At 43.2% G+C, this 23,156-nt stretch overlaps 1 protein-coding gene across 1 annotated transcript; it reads right to left on the reverse strand.

Moving 5' to 3' along the window:
- Window positions 1–2,848: 2,848 nt before the first annotated feature.
- MAGEB3 (MAGE family member B3) lies at window positions 2,849–5,252 on the reverse strand. Its single transcript, XM_077887376.1, is given in 1 exon segment — window positions 2,849–5,252. A coding segment is annotated over 1 exon segment (1,071 nt). The 5' UTR covers window positions 4,694–5,252; the 3' UTR covers window positions 2,849–3,622.
- Between the last annotated feature and the right edge of the window lie 17,904 nt (window positions 5,253–23,156).

Below are 23,156 nucleotides of genomic sequence, written 5' to 3' on the forward strand. Positions count from 1 at the left end.
ACTCTGTATACTGTAACGATGGATAGAAATCATCATACGTTTGTCACACCCCACAGAATGTGCAACACCAAGAATAAAGTCTAATGTAACTATGAGCATTGTTGAGCTACTGACGTGTGGATAGAAGTTCATAGATTGTAGTACATGTACAGCTCTGCTGCAGGATGTTGAAAGTGGGAGAGGCTGTATGTATCAGGGAAGAGGGTATATGGGAACTCTGTGATTTCTGCTCAGTTTTCCTGTGAACCTAAGCTTGCTCTAAAAAATGAAGTCAATTAAAAAAAAGTGATGCTGGAGGCCCTAGCCTCATATCCTACCCTGGGGTTTTAAGTCTTGAATGCCAGGGCAGGACCAGACTGTTTTTCCATCTATTCAGGGGTGGGTCATCCTCTTGGTTCTCACTCAGTTTCCTTGATTTGACTCCTGGCAGGGCTTGAGGTTCCTCTCTTTCTTAATCTGAGGACATTTCCCCCAGAAAAAGGCTTATACCTCCCTGAGACCTAATAGAAAGAGATGAGGGTGGCCTTATTTGGCCACACCTGCCATGGTTTCCCACAGGTGACAGCTGTGGCAGGCAGATTGAGGCCCTGTGATGGTGATCCCACTCAGGATTCTAACTCTGCACCCTAAATCTGACTTATGTGAAGCCCCAAGTCTCCTCTCTCTGCTGACCTGGGACCTCCCCACTTTCCGTTACCCCTGAGAAGATATGAAGCCACATATGTCTGACATTTATGGCTAGATTTCTCATGACAGTTTGAAGGGTTTTGTGAGTTTCCACTGATGTGGGTTTGGTGGTCTCTGAACTCTTCAGAGTTCACCTTCCTCTTGGCACACCTTGGAAATTCTACCCCTATTGACCTGATTCAATCAACCTCAGACCAAGAATCTTTACCTTTTTGACCTGTTAAGTGGAAATCAGATACAGCCACATTCTTCCCAGGCTGTTTGGGGGACTCTGGGGGCTGACAGCAGGGTCACACTGTTCTAGGTGGCTGCTTTCTGCTTTCTTCACTCCTTATTCAGAGTCCTCACCTTCATATGTATCAGAGACTGGGGGTCCTCTCTCTACTGACCTGAGGCCAGCCTCCTATGGCAGGATTCGCCTGTTTCCAAAAACCCTGAAGAATAAGTAAGGGGATACTCAGACCTATAACTTTGCCTGGCACGTTGCTCTCCACAGTCCTACTATAAAGGGATCTTCATCATGGCTCCTGTTTCTTGATTGAAGGCTTGCCAGGAAAGGCTATATCCCTGCAAACTCTTGACCATTTTCCCTATTGCAAACCCTTGAGAAACTAGTCCCTGTCCCAGGAGTGATGTGAGATATGGAAGCTGCAACACAAGGCAGAGACCCCAGAACAGATATGCTGCCAAAGGAAAAAAAATGCTTTAACCTATTTCTTCTCTTCAGTAACCAGACTTAGCTTTTAATGTAACTTCTGTTTGAATAGATGTAACTTTCTTTATGGAAGGAGCTAGCCAAGATGATTTTGTAAGCCCCTGATCTTTCGAGGTTGACTTTGGATATATAGATGATCCTATTGTCGCTGGTTATTATCCCTTTCTCTCCTTTATTCACACTTCTCAATTATTTTGAAATGGTAATTGCTCTGGTTATATATTCCAATCCAGTGTTTTGGGCACAGAGTCCTTTTTAGTACCTGAGATAATTTTTGTAGTAGTGAGAACAAAGGGGAATCAAGGAACATGAATTTGGCCTCATGCTGGGAGGAGTAGAAAAGTGTAGAATTCAGACTAATTCAAGCCAGGAGTCTGGTTCCAAACGTGTCATTTAGCAGCCATGGGCAAAGTACCAAACTCTGGGGGCTGTCTTTTCATCTGTGAAATGGGTTTGATAAGCTCTCTCTTGGGGACAAATAGAATGCCCATAACGCATATAAAAATACATGGCACATTGCCTGGCCTGTAGTGAGCTTTAAAAGAGCCAGTTCTTACTTTGATTAATTTGTCCCCCGGAGTTTCAACTCACTACAGTGAGATTTAATTTTTAATGCAGGGGATGTCAGAAACTCTGCAGTGCTCTAGAACAACAACAACCAAAAATTCTATTAGACACAATGGTGCTTAGCAAGGAACAGTAAGTAATATTTCCCAATTAAAGTATGTCATCCAATGTTGGCATAAGGTAGACTTTATTTTTCCCCCCTCATGTTTATCTAATATTTTATTCTTTTATATGTATATTTTTTATTGGAGTTCAATTTGCCAACATATAGTATAACACCCAGTGCTCATCCTTAGTAGATGCAACACAAAGCTCCGAAAATATATTTCAAGGCCCCAAAACTTACCTTTCTCCCAGCTGCCCTTCTTTCTAAACCACTTTGACATTCATTCATTCAACCACCAACAAAAATTTAGACTTTCCCTGGAGTTTGCCAAATGACATACAAGATAACCTAATTTGGATGATGTTTTAGTGGGCTCTGGCTCCCTCAACCCAGGGCCAAGGGTGCCAGTCCAGAAGGTTCTGGGCATCCACTCCAAGGGAGTACACACTTACTCCTCAGAGACCCTTTGGAGATGATGTAAACAAAACATCTAATTTGCACACTGTGTTCACCTACACCGAGACAAGAGCACAGGACACATTCCATCCCTGTCCTAGGTGATCTCTCTTGTCTGGTTTTCCCACAATTCCAAAGTAACTTTAAGGGCAGTTTCTGGACTTAGTCTTTCAACTCTGAAGCCCACCATGTGAGGGGCTGGCTCTTGCTCCCTCTGATCACAGCCTCATGGAGCACCCCACCCCCCCTGCCCCCACCTCCCCCACCCCCGCCCCATGCAGACAGCTTAGAATTACCTCTCACATAAGGACCTGCAGTCTCCGAGTGCCCAACACTGCCTTGCTTCAGGGGACTGACACTTAACTGCTCTCATCTGGAACCACCTCTCTCCTGTTTTACCCCGTGTTTTCATGTATCCTTTCGGTCTCAGAGTGTCTGTCACCATTCTTGCTTGTGCGATAAATGCTTCTTGACGCTATAATTTTATGGTCAATGTCTCAGTCCTTTCCTCAGCTCTCCCAGTGCTAGCATGAAGCCTTATAAGAGCAGATGCTTAGTCAATGTTTGGGGAACAAATGGCCCTGTGATCATGGGGTCTAATTCATGAAGGTTTAATTCTACATTCTTCAGTTAGTCAAGCACATACTGTTATTTAGAATTTTATAAAACATGGAGTAAAAGAGATTAGGAAGCCAAATACTGACCATCTTATTCTTCCCCCTCTCTATCTTGATTTCATGTGTTTTACTGCCTAAGTTTTTCACATTTTTAAGGGAAATGCATACTCCAATGTGATGTTATGTCATACCACATTACTAAATAAGATAGAATTTTTCCCAATTTGTTTTATAAAACAGCAACACTCTTACTCTAAAATCTGATAAACAATAAGTGAGACCAATGTAATTCATAAATTTAGACTATAGTGCTAGATAAGCCTTCATTTCAAAGTAACATTTGAAAAACAGCAAAAAATAAAGATCCTGATAAATCTCCAAATTACCCATACAGAACAAGAGCACAAAGGTATTATACACTGTGTTCCCGAAGTCACAGCTAGCCCTCACTAATCAGGACACTGACTGCTCTCTTCAGCCACAAGATGAAGACTCTGCCTCAACTTCATCAGATGTCAGAGAAGTTGCTGGAGAGTCCCTGGAAGATTCACTGGCTGTGGCATCCTTCTCAGCCCCGAGGGTAACCGCGGCCTTAACCCGCTCTTCCTCATCTCGCAGAGCCTCTTCATACCAAGAGTGGAAGGCACTGGGGACGGTATGATTAATCTTGGCCCAAAACTCTAGCACTTTCATCTTGCTGGTCTCGGCATGGGCTCTGGGGCCCCACAGGAACTCATAGCATGCAGGATTACTGTTGGGCACTTGGCGGTACTCCAGGTACTTCAGCTTCACCAAATCTTCAGTGATGAGCTTTTTGGGCTCCCCAAAGATGAAGTGCCTCTTTCCTGCATAGACTCTCATCTTATTCAGGAACTCCCAGATCTTCTCCTCAGTGGCACAGTTGCCCTTCATGAAGATCACGCCCAAGAGGTTCATCAGGAGTCCAGTCTTGGGAAATCCTCTGCCACCACTCACAGTCCCATTGTTGGGGAGGTCCATTTTGCGGACAAGGATATAGGAATCCTTGGTAGAATTGCCTTCCTTTAAGTCAACTCCAAAAACCACTTCCAGGTTGAAAGAGGCTCTTCTGAGGATCTCAAGGAAGCGATTTTTGTACTTTTTATTGACAATCTTCAGCATATTAGCTTTCGTAATGAGCTTTTTCCTTCTGTACATTTACATCAGGAACTGTACCAAAGTACCTGTTGTTTTGGTCAGAGGGTCTCCTGGAGACTGCATAATGGGGAGTGGAGCCTGGGAGGAACTTTGCTTCTTCTCAGTTTTGCAGTTGACTCCTTTGTATGGTCTTGTGTGAGAAACCCCTGCAGACTTGGTGGATAGGGCTCTCTGAGACCTCTTGAGAGTGCTACATGATCTAGAAGTGGGCTTTCTGCAAGTAGGAACTCCAGAAGGAGGAGGGGCCAAGGAGGGGAATGCTTGCTCCTTGGCTGCAGTGGCTAGAGCACCGTTTCGATGCTGGGGCCCACCTCGGGCTTGGTGGCATTTCTCACGAGTGTGGAACTTACTCTTCTGTTCCCGAGGCATGATGGCTATGGTCAGGGACAGCAGATATGAGTGTGGGTAGGACAGCAGGTGATCTGGGCATGAGAGAAGAGAGGAGGAGAGGGAGCACCTGTTCAGCAGGCAGAGATCACCTTGGCTTTGACCAAGGCCGCCTCTGCAGGTTTCTGTGAGGGTACTGCTCCAGGAGACCACGAGACTCTCGTTATGATCAGCCTGTACTCTGAGAATCCTGTGGAAATAAAGTGAGCCTCGGACTGCAGCCTGCCAGCCCTGCTTGGTGCTTACTGGGGTTGAGAGCAGCGGTGGGCAGGTCTAGTCCTTGTGGAATCCTCTTAACCCTGGAGTATGAGGATCTTTTTAATTCACATTCGGGACCAACACATCAACTTCTGGCAGGGCCCAGGGGCCCCCTCCTCTGTGCTGCTCTAAATTTACATCTCAAACCCAGGTCCTCCTCTTCTTGGGACCCCTCAAGAGAAACTAAAGGGGCACCTTGGCCCACTACTACTGCCTTGGCCTACTACTGCCACCCACTGCTGACAGTACTGTGGAACTCTCTGTTCTGGGGTTATTAGGGTCCTCAGTCTTTATTCAGTGTCCTCACCTTGGCTCTAGGCAGGGCCTGAGACAACTTCCTCTGCTGATCTGATGTCTCTTCCCTGAAACAAAGGCTCTCACCAACCTGATGCCTAATGTAGGCATCAAAAATAAAGTAGGGTTCACATACCCCTACTTCCATGTCTGGGCTCCCTAGTGCTGTAAACAAGGGGGGGTTCTCTGTTGGCTCTTCTTTGGGGTGAGTACCATCACTCTTCACTCAGGGTCCTCACTCTGACTCCTTGAAGCCCTGGGTCTCCTCCCTCTGCAGAACTGAGGCCGCTCAATTAGTCCAACAGCCTTACCTCTCTGGGACTTGCCATACAGTAATGAAGGGAGTGCCTCAGCCTAAGCAGCATTGGAGTTTTTCCCAGGGCTGAGTGAAGGGTCAGAATTTATAAGACACACATTTTAAAGTTGGTGCTCCCCTTAGTCCTCATTTAGGTCTCTGACCTTAACTACAGGTAGGACTTAGGCATCCTGCCTCAGAGTATAGTTCTCATTCCCTGAGTTCCTAAAGGGGAAATTAGGGTCCTCCATATGAGTACTCCCACCAAAAGCCTCCAGAAATAAGTGCAAGGTTACTACTTTCCCTAACTGAGGAGAGGTCTCCCATTAGTCTCGGGGACCTCACCTTCACTGCAGTCAGGGCTTAGGTCTCCTCCATCTGTAGGACCCAGGCTACTTCCTTAGACTGAGGCCTTGCCTACCTGAGACTTCCCAGGCAGGAAGTCCTATAGCTCTGCTGGGGCCTCCCAGGGCCAACAGCAGCATCGGGACTTAATGGAATGCCTTTTTATGGTTCTGGATGGTCCCTTCAGTCCCCACTCAATGTCTTCACCTTGACTCCAGACCAGTCCTGAGAATTCACCAGCAGGGGGCCAGAGGCCTCACCCCCAGACAAATGTCCTCACTTCCTGGAAACTCTGAATGGGAAGTAAAGATGAGTCATATTTGGCCACAACTGCTCAGAGTCTCTGAGGGCTGAAAGCAGGGGCAGAGCTCTGTGGGACCCCACTGTTCTGGAGTCGGTGGTCCGTAGGTCTTCACTCAAAGTCTTCCTTTTGGTATCTTTCAGAGCCTGGGACTCCTCCCTCCACTAAATTGAGTTCACCAAGCTCCAAACACAACAGCCTTCACTTCCAGGAGCTCTCAGGGAGTGGGGGGTGGCGGTTGTCAGTGACTGCCAAATAAAACTATCCCAGAATAGGGGATATGTAGGGGTCCAGCTTTCTGTCGTTATCTCTACTGGGAAGAGATCCCTTCATTAGCACTCAGGACCCCCCACCCCCTTGACTCTAGCGAGGGCCTATGTTTCCTTCATCTGCAGAATCAGGGCCACTCTCTTAGACCAAGACCTTCCTTCCTGAGACTTCCCAGGCAGAACTCGGCCTAACAGTTGTGCCAGGACTTTCCACTGCCGACCCCAGGGGCGGTACTTTGTGAGGCCACCACGGGGAGTGGTTCTTTCACTTCACATTTACGTCCTCACCTTGACTTCAGAGAAGTCCTCAGATTCCACTCTTTGGCGGAACAAACGCTGCGTCTTTCGGTTGAGGTCTTGATCTCCAAAGCGGAAGTTCCGATGAATCATATCCGGCCATGGCTGCCGAACGTTCTGAAGTCTGGCAGCAAAGACAAGGCTCTGTGGAATCACTGTGATCCCACAAACCTGGGACTCCTCCCCCTACTGACGCAGGTCTGCCAGGCCCCAAAGGAAACCCTCACTTTCTCAAGTCCCTAGTAATGAGTCAGGGTGCACTATTTCTGCTTACCTTTGCCTGGGGCCCCAGAGACTTGAGAAGAGGAGCGGAACTCTGTGAGCCTTCCTCTTTTGGGGAAGAGATTCTCTCATTAGCACTGAGGGTGCTCACCGTACTCCGGTTATGGCGAAGACTTCTCCTCCTGCAGAAATGGGGCCCATTCTGTTAGACAAGACCCCACCCTCCCTGAGACTCACCAGGCAGAAATGAGAAGCTTCTCAGGCTTATATCTCTGCCAGAGACCTCCCATGGTTAACAATGGGGGCGGGGGGCGCGTTGGGTTTAGCGTTGTCCTCTTCCTTCACTCAGGGACCTGACCTTGCTCCTGGCCAGAGGAGCTCCTCCTCCTTACTCTGCTCAGATCAAGGGATGCTCTTTCCTGAGACCTCCCAGGTAGAAGAGTGAGCCACATTAGGCCAGGGATATTTGGGTCCTAAGAGGTGGACAGCAGAGTTAGGTCTCTTTGGAACACCACTGTTCTGGAGTTGGTGGTCCTCACATTTATTACCCAGGGACCTCAACTAGATATCTATCCAACCCAGGATCCTCCCTCTACTGAAGTGTGGCCATTCTCCTTAGGATAAGACTTTGGCCTTGCTGAAAACTCTGAAGAGTAAAAGAGGGGATGCCCACTCTGATTGCCCTGCTAGGCATTCTAGGCCTGAGAGCAGGTTTGCCAGGTATCTGAATGACCCCCTATAATGTGAGGTGGTTGTTTTCCCAGTATTAATCATGGGGGGGGAGTATTGTCTCTCAGATTAAAGAATTCTTGGCCAACACCACATCCACGCAAACTAGAGCAGTGTCCCTAACGCAAGCCTTGCAGGTTACTATCTCTGACTTGATGTGAGATAGAAAAACCAAAACGTAAGACAGGGGACCCAAGAGAGAGGTAGGCTGTCAAAGAAAAATGATGCTGATCTTTTTTTTTTTTTTTTCAGTAATCAGAGTGAGCCTCAGAAAGGAGTCGTCCAGGATGGTTTTGTGATTCCCCAATCTTGAGGTTAACACTGCATGTGTAGATGATCACATTGCCACTGAATATTATGTTTCTTCTCTTTGTTCATGCCTTTGATTTACTGTGGTATTCTTAACTGCTTTTACTATGTATTCCAATCCAGTTCTCTGAACACAGAATCTTATTTTCTCCCCTGAGATACATTTGGACTATTAAGGAACACAAGGTTTGCTTTAGGCAGAGAAGAATGGAATGATCAGCGTGTGTTCTAGAGGAATTCAAACTAGGAAGTTTAGTCCCAGCCTTGTCACTTACTAGCCCTGTGAACTCCAGCATATTACCAAACTCCAAGACAAAGAAATCACAATCAACCACGATGATGTTTAGCGATGCCAATTATGTAATATATCCTCATTATACAGTGTGCATGTGTGTGTGCGTGTGTGTGTGTGTGAGAGAGAGAGAGAGAGAGAGAGAGAGAGACTTTCGCAGTTGGATTCAACTCAGTTCTCAGAATTTTTCTCAATGACTGATATTTTCCCTAACTTCCAGCTGCCCATCTATCTAAATCACCATTATTTTCATTCATTTAACCATCAGCAAAAATCTAGACCTTGCCAAATTGCATGCAAGATAAAGTGAGTGTTCCTTCGAAAAAGTGGCCTATGGCTCCCCCAATCCAGGGTAAAGAGCGCCAGTCCAGTGGATTCTGGACACCCCACCTCAAAGAAGAATAACTCTTATTGGTCAGAAACTCCCTGGTGAGGATGTACATAGAACATCTGGTCTATGCACCATGTTCAGTTGCACTGGGCAAGAGCAGAGACACCTACCACTCCTATACTACGTGGAGATTTTCTCTGGTCTAGCCACAATTCCAAATAACTTGTTAAGGACAAGCTTCTATTGAAGGCTTAGTCTTTTATCTCTGAGGCCCACCATCTGAGGGTCTGGCCCCTGCTTACCACTCCCATAAGCCTCATCCAGTCCACCATGCAATCTCACTTGAAATTGCCCCTCACTGAAGGGAGCAGTTTCCTAAAACTCCATGCTGCCTTGCCCCAGACTTGACTGCTTTTAACTCATGCCTCCTCCCCTCTTCAAACCCCTCCTTGTTCTTTAGGTCACAGAGAATATGTCATCATCTCTTTTGCTATGAGTGCAGAATCCAGACTCTAACATTCGAAGGGCAGGGGCTAGAATGTGTGGTTGCTGTTTTGAGGGTTCTTTCTTTTTAAAGCATCCCAGTACTAGCCTGAAGCCTTCCAAAGAGCTCATTCCCACTTAATTACTGGAAATGAATGAGAGTGAGCATGAGGTCTAACTCCCCAACATTTAATTTCTCTTGCACAGCTGAATAATCTAAGCAAGTCCAGGTGTATAACTTTTACTTTTGGAAGAAACACTAGAAGGAATTAGGCAAACCAATAATTGACAATCTTTTCCTTATTTATACATCCTTTTTTTCCCTCTTAATGATGAAATATTTATAAAGTGCCTACAGTATACTAGATACAGTGCTGAGACACAAGCCCAAATAAGACAAAATATCTGCTTCTTTAGAAAACTACTTTATTGAGGTATGACTGATACCCCAAAAGCTTAGAGATAAGCATACACCTGTGGACCACCATCACAATCAATGCCATAAACATACTCATTACCTCCAAAAATTTTCTCCTGCCCTCTTTATTATTATTTTTAAAAATATTTTATTTACTTATTCATGAGAGACACAGAGAGAGGGGCAGAGACATAGGCAGAGGTAGAGGCAGGCTCCCTGAGGAGAGCCTGATGCAGAACTCGATCTCAGGACCCCGGGATCATGCACTGAGCCAAAGGCAGATGCTCAACCACTGAACCACCCAGGTGCCCCCTCTTTGTTACTTTTTATGAGTACAATAACAACATAATATCTACCCCCTCAGCAAATTTTTAAATATCCAATATGACATTGTTATCTATAGGCTTTATGCTCTACAGTACATTTCTAGGACTTATGCACCTTATAGAACTGAAACTCTGTACTCCTTGACCAATACCTCTTCAATACCCCTCCTCTCAGCACCTGGCAGCCACCATACTGTTCTGCATCTATCAGTTTGACGATTTTAGTTTCCTTATATAACATGTATTTGTCCTTTTGTGTCTGGCTTACTTCACATAGCATAATGTCTTCCAGGTTCACCTCTGTTGTTGCAAATGACAAGTTTCCTTCTTTTTAAAGTTGAATAATACTCCATTGTATGTATATGACATATTTTCTTTATATACTTGTCCGTCAATGAATGTTTAGGTTGCATCCATGTCTTGGCTATTGTGACGAATGCTGCAATGATCTTGGGATGCAGATATCTCTTCAAGATCCTAATTCCAATTTCTTTCGATATAGACCCAGAAATAGAATTGCTGGATCATCTAAGAGCTGTTTTTAAGGAACCCCCTACTGATCCATAGTGGCTGCGCCAATTTATATTCCCATCAATGGTGTAAAATGTAAAAGAGTTGTCTTTCCTGGGGCACTTGGGGGGCTCAATGGTTAAGCATCTGCCTTTGGCTCCAGTCATGATTCTGGGGTCCAGGGATTTAGTCCCACATCAGGCTCCGCATAGGGAGCCTGGTTCTTCCTCTGCCTATGTCTCTGCCCCTCCCTCTCTCTCTCTAATGAATAAATAAATAGAATCTTTTTTTTTTTAAAGAGTTGTCTTTCCCAAATACTTGCCTGTAATCAGCTTACTCTCTACTTTGGGAGAGAGCAAGATAATAAACTTTTTAATTGTAGTTGGGCTAAGAATACCTAATGTGAGAACTACACTCTTAATAAACTTTTAAGTACACAATAAAATATTGTTAAATATAGGCACAATGTTTTCCCCCTAAGCACATTTTTTTCTTTTAAAAATTTAAAAAAAATCAATTAATGAACATATAGTGTATTATTAGTTTCAGAGGTAGAGTTTAGTGATTCATCAGTTAGGCACAATGTTTTACAACAGATCTCTAGAACCTATTCATCGTGCATAACTGAAACTATGCCAGTTCAACAACAACTTCTCATTTCTCCCTGACTCCCAATCCCTGGCCACCACCAGTCTACTCTATGTTTCTGTGTGTTTGACTATTTTGGATGCTTCATATAAATGGAATCATGAATTATTTATCCTTCTGTGACTGGCTAATTTCATTTAGAATAATGTCCCCCAGATTCATCCATGTTGTCTTATGTAAGATTTCCTTCATTTTTAAGGCTAATAATATTCCACTGTGTGTATATACCACATTTTCTTTATTCATTTATCTACTGGTGGACATTTGGGTTGTTTCTGTATCTTGGCTACTGTGAGTAATGGCATAATTAATGGAGGAGTGCAGATATATCTTTAAGATTCTGCTGAGTGAAGTAAGTCAATTGGAGAAGGACAAACATATGATTTCATTCATACGGGGAATATAAAAAATAGTGAAAGGGATTATAGGGGAAAGGAGGGAAAATGAGTGGGAAATATCAGAGAGGGTGACAAAACATGAGAGACTCCTAACTCTGGGAAACGAACAAGGGATAGTGGAAGGGGAGGTGGGCGGGGATGGGGTGACTGGGTGATGGGCACTGAGGGGGGGCACTTGACAGAATGACCATCATGTGTTATACTATATGTTGGCAAATCAAACTCCAATAAAAAATATACAAAAAAATAAAAGATTCTGATTTCACTTCCTTGGGTATATACTCAGAAGTGGGACTGCTGAATCATGTGGTAGCTCTCATTTTAATTTTCTAAGGAGCCTCCAAACAATTTCTCCATACTGGCTGCACCAATTCACACTCCCATCAATGATGCACAGGGTTCCCTTTTCTTCACACGCTCACCAACACTTGTTACTTCTTGTCTTTTTGATAATAGCCTTCCTACCTAACAAGTTTGAGGTGATATCTTATTGTGGTTTTGATTTGCATTTCCCTGATGAGTGGTGTTGAGCACCTTTCATATACCTATTGAACATTTGGGTGTCTTCTTTGGAAAAATATTTAAGTTCTTTACTCATTTTTTTAAAAATGAGTTGTTTGCTATTGAGTTGTAGGAGTTCCTAATATAATTTGGATATTAGTCCCTTAGATATATTGTTTACTTCTATTTCCTCCCACTCCCACAGATTGCCTTTTTGTTGTTACCATTGTTGTACAGATGCCTTTTAGTTTGATTAAGTCCCACTTGTTTTTGCTTTTTTTGCCTGTATTTCTGTTGTCATATTTAAAAAATCTCTTCCAAGACCAATGTCAAGGAGATCTTTTCCCTAGTGATTTTGTGGTTTTGAGTCTCATTTTTAAGTCTTTAATCTATTTTCCATTAATCTTTGAGTATGACATAAGTAGCATCCAATTTAATTCTTTTGCATATGGATATTCAGTTTCCTAACAGCATTTAATGAAGAGATTATCCTTTCACCATTGTGTATTCTTGGTGGCCTTGTCACAAATTACTTGACCATTTATGCATGGGTTTATTTCTGGGCTTTGTTCTGTTCCATTGATCTATGTCTCTGATTTTATACTAGTATAACACTGTTTTGTTTTGAGAAAGAGAGTACATGAACAGAGGGTAGGGTAGGGACAGAGGGAGTTAGAGGGAGAACATCTTTTTTCAAGATTTTATTTCTTTATTAGAGAGAGAGAGAGAGAGAGAACACGCAAGCAGGGGGAGCGGCAGAGGGAGAGGGAGAGGTAGGCTCCCCACTGAGCAGGGAGCTCCATGCAGAGCTCCATCCCAGGATTATAGGGCTTGACCTCATGACCCTGAGATCATGACCTGAGCCAAAAATCAAGAGTCAGATGCTTAAATGACTGAGCCATCCAGGTGCCCCAACACTGTTTTGATTAATATACTTTTGTAATATAGTTCAAAATAAGTATAATGCCTACATCTATGTTCCTTTTTCTCAACATTACTTTGCTATTCAGGGCCTCTTGTGAATTCATATGAATTTCAGGTTTTTTTTTTATTTCTGTGAAAAAGTCCATTGGAATTATGATAGCTATTGCATTGAATCTGTAGATCACTTTGAGTAGTATGAATATTTAAAAAATGTTGTTTCAATCAGTGCACATGGGATATCTTTCCTTTTATTTGTGTATTCATTTTTTTCCTTCAAGGTGTTATTGTTTTCAGTGTACGAATCTTTTGCCTCCTTGGTTAAATTTATTCCTATTTTATTTTTGACACTTTTAAATAGAACTGTTTTCTTAATTTCTGTTTCAAATATTTTGTTGTCAGTATATGGAAGCACAACTGATTTTTGTGTTTTTATTTTGTATCCTGCAACTGAATACGTTTATTAGTTCTAACATATTTTGGGTAAATGGGATGTTCACCTCAATCTCTCCTACATGGGGAGAAGTCATAATCTCTCTCAGGGCCGATCTGTGCCAACTTGAGGGAGGGGATGATGCCAAGGAAGCCTAATTACTGCTCCTACCCATTTCAAGTGTAGTTTATCTCAGTTTAATGCTAACATGTAGTATCACATATTCTTAAATAGATTCTGGACCTTTAATAAAGGTATTTTTCACTTATATTATTGTTAACTTTGTGCTTCTGTGGCAAATAAGGGCTGGAAATTTTTGTTCCATCACCTTGCTGATGCCCCAAACTTTTATTTCTTGATACCAACAATTCTACCACAGGGTTCATTCACATTTGCAAGAAAATCTCCATTCATATGACATATTATTTTGCTCCAGACCACAAAAAGAGATGCAATGTAGGGCACCTGGGTGCCTCAGTCAGTTAAGCATTTGACTTATTTTTTAAAAGATTTTGTTTATTTATTCATGAGAGATAGAGAGATAGAGAGAGATAGAGGTAGAGGGAGAAGCAGGCTCCATGCAGGGAGCCTGACGTGGGACTCGATCCCAGGTCTCCAGGATCAGGCCCTGGGCTGAAGGCAGTGCTAAACCGCTGAGCAACCCGGGCTGCCTGCATTCAACTTATTATTTCAGCTCAGGTCTTGATCTTACGGTCCTGAGATCGAGTCCAACCTTGGGCCCTGTGCTGGGTGTGGAGCCTGCTTAAATATTGTCTCTCCTTTTCCCCTTACCCCACTCCTCACCTTGGCTCATGCATGCACATGCTCTCTCTCTCTTTCTTTCTCTCTCTCTCTCTCAAAAAGAGGGATGCAAGGATTTTTATTTTTTTGTACAAAATATCAGAATGTTTATACTTATCCTGATCAATAGCAATACATGTGTGATACATATTATTCATAAATACAGATACTGAAGTCATATAAAGCTTCTATTTCAAGGAAGAGTATTTTAAAAATACCAAAAAGAAACCCAAAAATAAAAACAGATAAATCTCCCAGTTAAGTAATGCAAGAAGGGAAAGAAGGCATAAATGTTTTCCTTCCATCCAGCCCACCTAGGTGCTTAACTACTTAGAATGTTCATCTCTCTTTTCACCACAAAATGAAAAATCCCCACCCAGACTTCACTAGACGTGGGAGTTGCTACTGGTCTCGGCCCTGGCACATGCCCTGACCATGGCAGTAGTGCCAGGCCTGGCTGCAACTCTGGCTTCTATTCTCTCTTTCTCACTTCTCAAAGCCTCTTTACACTTCATAGAAAGTATACTTTAGGGATCCTTGGGTGGCGCAGCGGTTTGGCGCTTGCCTTTGGCCCAGGGCGTGATCCTGGAGATCTGGGATCGAATCTCACGTCGGGCTCCCGGTGCATGGAGCCTGCTTCTCCCTCTGCCTATGTCTCTGCCTCTCTCTCTCTTTCTGTGTGACTATCATAAATAAATAAAAATTAAAAAAAAAAGAAAGTATACTTTATAATTCATATGGAATTCAGGATCTCCAAGTTCTGACAGCAGGAACTGGACTCTAGGCCATCAGTGTTGTGGGCGGGTGCTTCCTTCATTCTTTTTAGGGAACTCACATTTATATATGACAACTCCCTCTTTTGATCTGAGACTGCCATCCTTAGACCAAGGCTCTTAAGATCCTGACAACTGTGATGAAAAAGTGAGGAGATTTTCAGCCTGACAACTTTTCCTGGAGGCCTCTAGGTCTGAGAGAAGTAAGGGGCTGCTCTCTCTGTAACACCCAATATTCTGGGATGTTGCTTTCTCCGTTCCCCACTCCTGGTTCATGGGTATCCTCCTAAAAGCTCTTGTCACTTCTATTAAAGGCTTCTTGGGAAATGTCACATCCTTGAAAACTCTTTTGAGCAGTTTCCCTACTCCAAACTTTGCAGAGAATGGGTCCTTGTTCTAGGAGTTATATGAGATGGCATCCACAGCACAAATCAGGGGGCCCAGGTAAGTAGGCTGTAAGAGAAATATATTGGTATATTCCTTCTCTTTCTTGGCCAGAGTTAAGGTCTCATGTAATCTCTAATACATTTATTTATTTATTTATTTATTTATTTATTTAATAAATTAATTTTTTATTGGTGTTCAATTTACCAACATACAGAATAACACCCAGTGCTCATCCGGTCAAGTGTCCCCCTCAAGCCCGTCACCCATTCACCCCCACCCCCCGCCCTCCTCCCCTTCCACCACCCCTAGTTCGTTTCCCAGAGTTAGGAGTCTTTATGTTCTGATATTTCCCACACATTTCTTCAGCCATCCCTTATATTCCCTTTCACTATTATTTATATTCCCCAAATGAATGAGAACATACACTGTTTGTCCTTCTCCGACTGACTTACTACACTCAACATAAGACCCTCCAGTTCCATACACGTTGAAGCAAATGGTGGGTATTTGTCGTTTCTAATGGCTGAGTAATATTCCATTGTATACATAAACCACATCTTCTTTATCCATTCATCTTTCCATGGACACCGAGGCTCCTTCCACAGTTTGGCTATTGTGGACATTGCTGCTAGAAACATCGGGGTGCAGGTGTCCCGGCGTTTCATTGCATCTGTATCTTTGGGGTAAATACCCAACAGTGCAATCGCTGGGTCGTAGGGCAGGTCTATTTTTAACTCTTTGAGGAACCTCCACACAGTTTTCCAGAGTGGCTGCGCCAGTTCACATTCCCACCAACAGTGTAAGAGGGTTCCCTTTTCTCCGCATCCTCTCCAACATTTGTGGTTTCCTGACTTGTTAATTTTCCCCATTCTCACTGGTGTGAGGTGGTATCTCATTGTGGTTTTGATTTGTATTTCCCTGATGGCAAGTGATGCAGAGCATTTTCTCATGTGCATGTTGGCCATGTCTATGCCTTCCTCTGTGAGATTTCTGTTCATGTCTTTTTCCCATTTCATGATTGGATTGTTTGTTTCTTGGGAGTTGAGTTTAATAAGTTCTTTATAGATCTTGGAAACTAGCCCTTTATCTGATATGTCATTTGCAAATATCTTCTCCCATTCTGTAGGTTGTCTTTTACTTTGTTGACTGTATCCTTTGCTGTGCAAAAGCTTCTTATCTTGATGAAGTCCCAATAGTTCATTTTTGCTTTTGTTTCTTTTGCCTTCGTGGATGTATCTTGCAAGAAGTTACTGTGGCTGAGTTCAAAAAGGGTGTTGCCTGTGTTCTCCTCTAGGATTTTGATGGAATCTTGTCTCACATTTAGATCTTTCATCCATTTTGAGTTTATCTTGTCTATGGTGCAAGAAAGTGGTCTAGTTTCATTCTTCTGCAAGTGGATGTCCAATTTTCCCAGCACCAATCATTGAAGAGACTGTCTTTCTTCCAATGGATAGTTTTTCCTCCTTTATCGAATATTAGTTGACCATAAAGTTCAGGGTCTACTTCTGGGTTCTCTATTCTGTTGCATTGATCTATGTTTCTGTTTTTGTGCCAGTACCTCACTGTCCTGATGACCACAGCTTTGTAGTACAACCTGAAATCTGGCATCGTGATGCCCCCAGATATGGTTTTCTTTTTTAAAATTCCCCTGGCCATTCGGGGTCTTTTCTGATTCCACACAAATCTTAAAATAATTTGTTCCAACTCTCTGAAGAAAGTCCATGGTATTTTGATAGGGATTGCATTAAACGTGTAACTTGCCCTGGGTAACATTGACATTTTCACAATATTAATTCTGCCAATCCCTGAGCATGGGATATTTTTCCATCTCTTTGTGTCTTCCTCAATTTCTTTCAGAAGTGTTCTATAGTTTTGAGGGTATAGATCCTTTACATCTTTGGTTAGGTTTATTCCTAGGTATCTTATGCTTTTGGGTGCAATTGTAAATGGGATTGACTCCTTAATTTCTCTTTCTTCAGTCTCGTTGTTAGTGTATAGAAATGCCACTGATTTCTGGGCATTGATTTTGTATCCTGCCACGCTACCAAATTGCTGTATGAGTTCTAGCAATCTTGGGGTGAAGGCTTTTGGGTTTTCTATGTAGAGTATCATATCATCAGCGAAGAGGGAGAGTTTGACTTCTTCTTTGCCAATTTGAATGCCTTTAATGTCTTTTTGTTGTCTGATTGCTGAGGCTAGGACTTCCAGTACTATGTTGAATAGCAGTGGTGAGAGTGGACATCCCTGTCTTGTTCCTGATCTTAGGGGAAAGGCTCCCAGTGCTTCCCCATTGAGAATGATATTTGCTGTGTGCTTTTCGTAGATGGCTTTTAAGATGTCGAGGAAAGTTCCCTCTATCCCTACACTCTGAAGAGTTTTGATCAGGAATGGATGCTGTATTTTGTCAAATGCTTTCTCTGCATCTAATGAGAGGATCATATGGTTCTTGGTTTTTCTCTTGCTTATATGATGAATCACATTGATTGTTTTACGGGTGTTGAACCAGCCTTGTGTCCCGGGGATAAATCCTACTTGGTCATGGTGAATAATTTTCTTAATGTACTGTTGGATCCTATTGGCCAGTATCTTGTTGAGAATTTTTGCCTCCATGTTCATCAGGGATATTGGTCTGTAATTCTCCTTTTTGGTGGGGTCTCTGTCTGGTTTTGGAATTAAGGTGATGCTGGCCTCATAGAACGAATTTGGAAGTACTCCATCTCTTTCTATCTTTCCAAACAGAGTTAGTAGTATAGGTATGAATTCTTCTTTAAACATTTGATAGAATTCCCCTGGGAAGCCATCTGGCCCTGGACTTTTGTGTCTTGGGAGGTTTTTGTTGACTGCTTCAATTTCCTCCCTGGTTATTGGCTTGTTCAGGTTTTCTATTTCTTCCTGTTCCAGTTTTGGTAGTTTGTGGCTTTCCAGGAATGTGTCCATTTCTTCTAGATTGCCTAATTTATTGGCGTATAGCTGTTCATAATATGTTTTTAAAATCGTTTGTATTTCCTTGGTGTTGGTAGTGATCTCTCCTTTCTCATTCATGATTTTATTAATTTGAGTCTTCTCTCTCTTCTTTTTAATAAGGTTGACTAATGGTTTATCTATCTTATTAATTCTTTCAAAGAACCAACTCCTGGTTCTGTTGATCTGTTCCACAGTTCTTCTGGTCTCGATTTCGTTGACTTCTGCTCAAATTTTAATTAACTCTCTTCTTCTGCTGGGGGTAGGGTCCATCTGCTGTTTTTTCTCAAGCTCCTTTATGTGTAAGGTTAGCTTTTGTATTTGAGTTCTTTCCAGTTTTTGAATGGATGCTTGTATTGTGATGTATTTCCCCCTTAGGACTGCTTTTGCTGCATCCCAAAGATTTTGAACGGTTGTGTCTTCATTCTCATTAGTTTCCATGAATCTTTTTAATTCTTCCTTAATTTCCTGGTTGACCCTTTCATCTTTTAGCAGGATGGTCTTAACCTCCACGTGTTTGAGGTCCTTCCAAACTTCTTCTTGTGATTTAGTTCTAATTTCAAGGCATTATGGTCTGAGAATTAGCAGGGGACAATCCCAATCTTTTGGTATCGGTTCAGACCCGATTTGTGACCCAGTATGTGGTCTATTCTGGAGAAAGTTCCATGTGCACTTGAGAAGAATGTGTATTCAGTTGAGTTTGGATGTAATATTCTGTAGATATCTGTGAAATCCATCTGGTCCAGTGTATCATTTAAAGCTCTCATTTCTTTGGAGATGTTGTGCTTAGAAGACCTATCGAGGGTAGAAAGAGCTAGATTGAAGTCACCAAGTATAAGTGTATTATTATCTAAGTATTTCTTCACTTTGGTTATTAATTGGTTTAAATATTTGGCAGCTCCCACATTCGGGGCATATATATTGAGGATTGTTAAGTCCTCTTGTTGGATAGATCCTTTAAGTATGAGATAGTGTCCCTCTTCATCTCTCACTACAGTCTTCGGGGTAAATTTTAGTTTATCTGATATAAAGATGGCTACCCCTGCTTTCTTCTGAGGACCATTGGAATGGTAAAAGATTCTCCAACCTTTTATTTTCAGGCTGTAGGTGTCCTTCTGTCTAAAATGAGTCTCTTTTAGACAGCAAATAGATGGGTCCTGCTTTTTTATCGTCTGAAACCCTGCGCCTTTTGATGGGGTCACGTTCAGAGTTACTATTGACAAATATGAGTTTAGTGTCATCATGATATCTATTCAGTCCTTGTTTTTGTGGATTTTTGCACTGGACTTCTTCTTAAAGGGGAATTTTAAGAGTCCCCCTTAAAATTTCTTGCAGAGCTGGTTTGGAGGTCTTTCAGTTCCTGGCTGTCTTGGAAGCTCTTTATCTCTCCTTCCATTTTGAATGAGAGCCTTGCTGGATAAAGTATTCTTGGTTGCATGTTCTTCTCATTTAGGACCCTGAATATATCCTGCCAGCCCTTTCTGGCCTGGTAGGTCTCTGTGGAGAGGTCTGCTGTTACCCTAATACTCCTCCCCATAAAAGTCAGGGATTTCTTGTCTCTTGCTGCTTTGAGGATCTTCTCTTTATCTTTGGAATTTGCAAGCTTCACTATTAAATGTTGAGGTGTTGAACGGTTTTCATTGATTTTAGGGGGGGATCTCTCTATTTCCTGGATCTGAATGCCTGTTTCCCTTCCCAGATTAGGAAAGTTTTCAGCTAGGATTTGTTCAAATACATATTCTGGCCCTCTGTCCCTTTCGACGCCCTCCGGAACCCCAATTAAACGTAGGTTTTTCTTCCTCAGGCTGTCGTTTATTTCCCTTAATCTGTCTTCATGGTCTTTTAATTGTCTTTTTTCCTCAGTTTCCCTCTTTGCCGTCAACTTGTCTTCTATGTCACTCACTCGTTCTTCCACCTCGTTAACCCTCGTCATTAGGACTTCTAGTTTGGATTGCATCCCATTCAATTGATTTTTAATTTCTGCCTGATTGGATCTAAATTCTGCAGTCATGAAGTCTCTTGAGTCCTTTATGCTTTTTTCTAGAGCCACCAGTAGCTGTATAATAGTGCTTCTGAACTGGCTTTCTGACATTGAATTGTAATCCAGATTTTGTAACTCTGTGGGAGAGAGGACTATTTCTGATTCTTTCTTTTGAGATGAGGTTTTCCTTCTAGTCATTTTGCTCAGTGCAGAGAGGCCAAAAACAAGTTGTATTGGGAAAAGGAGAAAAAGAGAGAGAAAGAAGAAAAAAAAGAGAAAAAGAAAAAAGGAAGAAAAAAGGAAAAAAGAGAAGAAAAAGAGAAAGAAAAAGAAAGAAAGGGGAAAAAAAGGGCGGGGGAAGCAATCAGAAATCAAAAAGAAAAAAAAAAACCACGAGGGAGTATCTTCTGATTCTGTATACTTTAAGTCCCTTGACTTCCCCTGGAACTTGTCCGTCTAGCTGGTCTTCTGGGGGAGGGGCCTGTTGTGCTGATTTTCAGGTGTTAGCACTTGGGGGAGCTTCTCTGCCCCCTGCCTGGTGCAGGGCTCAGAGGGGGTTGTTTACCCCGTTAGGCCCCAGGAGGAAAAACTCCAGTGGCGGGGCCAGCTCTGGAGCCCTGGAGTCACCCCCGCAGGAACTCCGGAGCTCTCCTCTGCAGGGGCCTGGAGGCTCCGGGGCAGGGCCGCCGCCCCAGCCCCTCCTATCTGCTCCCGGGTCAATGTGTGCACCCTGCAGCCCTTTAGGGAGCCCGATGCACTCTCCTGGGCGCGCAGGTGTCTGTTAGTGTCCCAGGGAGCCTGAGGGCATCCCCGCCCTCCTGGGGTCCTGCTCTAACTCCCTGCGGGCGCCTTTCTGCCCAGGAAGGTTGGTGCGGCTCCTGCTTCTCCCAGACGGGGCTCTCCTGTCCTGGGGACACTCGCCCCGGCCTTAGCCCGGCTCCTCGCTGGGTCCCTCCCCTTTGGAGGCCTTTTGTTTCTTTATTTCTTTTTCCCCCCCCGTCTTCCTACCTTGATAGAAGCACGAACTCTTCTCACGGTAGCATTTCAGCTGTTCTCTCTTTAAATCTCAGGCCGAATTCGTAGATTTTCAGGATGATTGGAAGGTTATCTAGGTAATTTGGTGGGGACAGGTGATTTGGGGACCCTACTCTTCCGCCATCTTGCCCCTCCCCCTTCACATTTATTTTTTATAAGGAAGTGGCTGAGTCAGATAATTTTTTTGAGCTCCTGATCTTTTCTGAAATCACATATGTAGATGATCCTATAGCCTGCAAATATTTCTTTTTTCCCTTTATTCATACCTCGTATTTATTATAGTACTATTATTGCTCTGGCATATCATAATATATCTGGAATGGAGTAGTTGGTTGCCTCATCCCTCTTACACGATTCCTTTTTAATTTTTAAAGTTTTTATTTATTAGAGAGAGAGAGGGTATGAGAGAGAGAGAGAAAGGAGACAGAGAGAGAACATGAGCAGGTGGGGAAGGGCAGAGGGAGAGGAAGGAGCAGGCTCCTTCCTCCGAGCAGGGAGCCCAACTTGAGACTTGATGCCAGGACCCTGAGATCATGACCTGAGTGAAAGGCAGACGCCTAACAGACTGAGCCACCCAGGCTCCCATATTCTTTTTTTGAAAGATGTATTTACTTATTTTAGAGAGAGGATGAGCATGCGAGGTAGGGGAGGGGCTGAAGGAGAGAATCTTCAAGAAGACTCCCCACTGAGCATGGAGCTCAATTCCATGACCATGAGATCATGGCGTGAGCTGAAACCAAGTTGGACTCTTAACCGACTGAGCCATCCAGATGCCCCCTCATATAGGATTCTTACCTTGACACTGTAAGAACTGGGATTCTACTTCTGAACAACCAGCTTGTAAACCAAGGTCCTCATCTCCTTGAGATGCTCCAGGCAGAAGTCGGGGGGCACTTGAGCCTGTCAGCTCTTGCCTGTGCCTCCCAGGCTAAGAGTAGAAAAGGGGTTAGTTGTAGCCCCGTCAGCTGTGGGTTGGGTGATCCCCATGTCAACACACAGTGTCTTTACTTGGAGCCTGCCCTTTTCCTGGGCCTCCACCCTCTCTGCTGATCTGAGGATATAGCCCTCAGACAAAGGCCTCATCTTCCTGGGACCTCAGCTGAAAGTCAGTGTTAGCCACAAGCAGCCAAAAGTCTCTGAACTCACTGAGCTGACTATTGGGACAGGATTTTTATGGGATTGCACTGTCCTGGCTGGGTCATTTCTTCATCCTCTTTCAGGTCTATCTCCATAATTTCTGATAGACTGATACTCTTTTCTCTAGTGACCTGAGAACTCTGCCCTTAGATGAATGCTCTTATGGCAGTGAGAAGCCTTAAGAATAAGTGAGGGTATGCTCATCTTGAAAACTGTGTCTGAGACCCTCCATGTTTAAGAACAGATGGGTTTGAAGCCCCTGGCACCCCCTGTGTTCTGCGGTGTTAGTCTCTCCAATCCTCCTTCTACATGGGGCCCTCACCTTTTTTTAAATTTTTTTTTATTTTTTATTTTTTTTTTTGTCTCTAGGACTTATGGCTTCCTGGCAAATTCCACAGCTCTGCAAACTCTGGAGCACTTTATGCTTTGCAAACCTTGTAGAGAATGCATCTTTATCCTGGGAATGATATGAAATGGGGAAGCTGTAGCACAAGGCAGGAATTCCAGGCCAGGTGGTGTGGGGCTGTCAGGGGAAAAAATATATTGATCTATTCCTTACATTCACAGCCAGGTAAAGATTCTCATGTAACTTCTATTCTGGTAGATTTACTTTCCATGGGTAATAGATTGTCCAGACTGATTTTGTGAGCTCCTAATCTTTTGAGGTTATTTAATAATGCAAATGTAGATGGTCACACTGTCACCTAATCTCATCATTTATTTATACTTTTCAATTATTTTGGTATTCTTTTTGCTCTGGCTATATATTTCAATTCAGGAGTTTGGATAC

Source organism: Canis aureus, chromosome X (genome assembly GCF_053574225.1).
Source record: "Canis aureus isolate CA01 chromosome X, VMU_Caureus_v.1.0, whole genome shotgun sequence".
Classification (NCBI taxonomy): domain Eukaryota; kingdom Metazoa; phylum Chordata; class Mammalia; order Carnivora; family Canidae; genus Canis; species Canis aureus.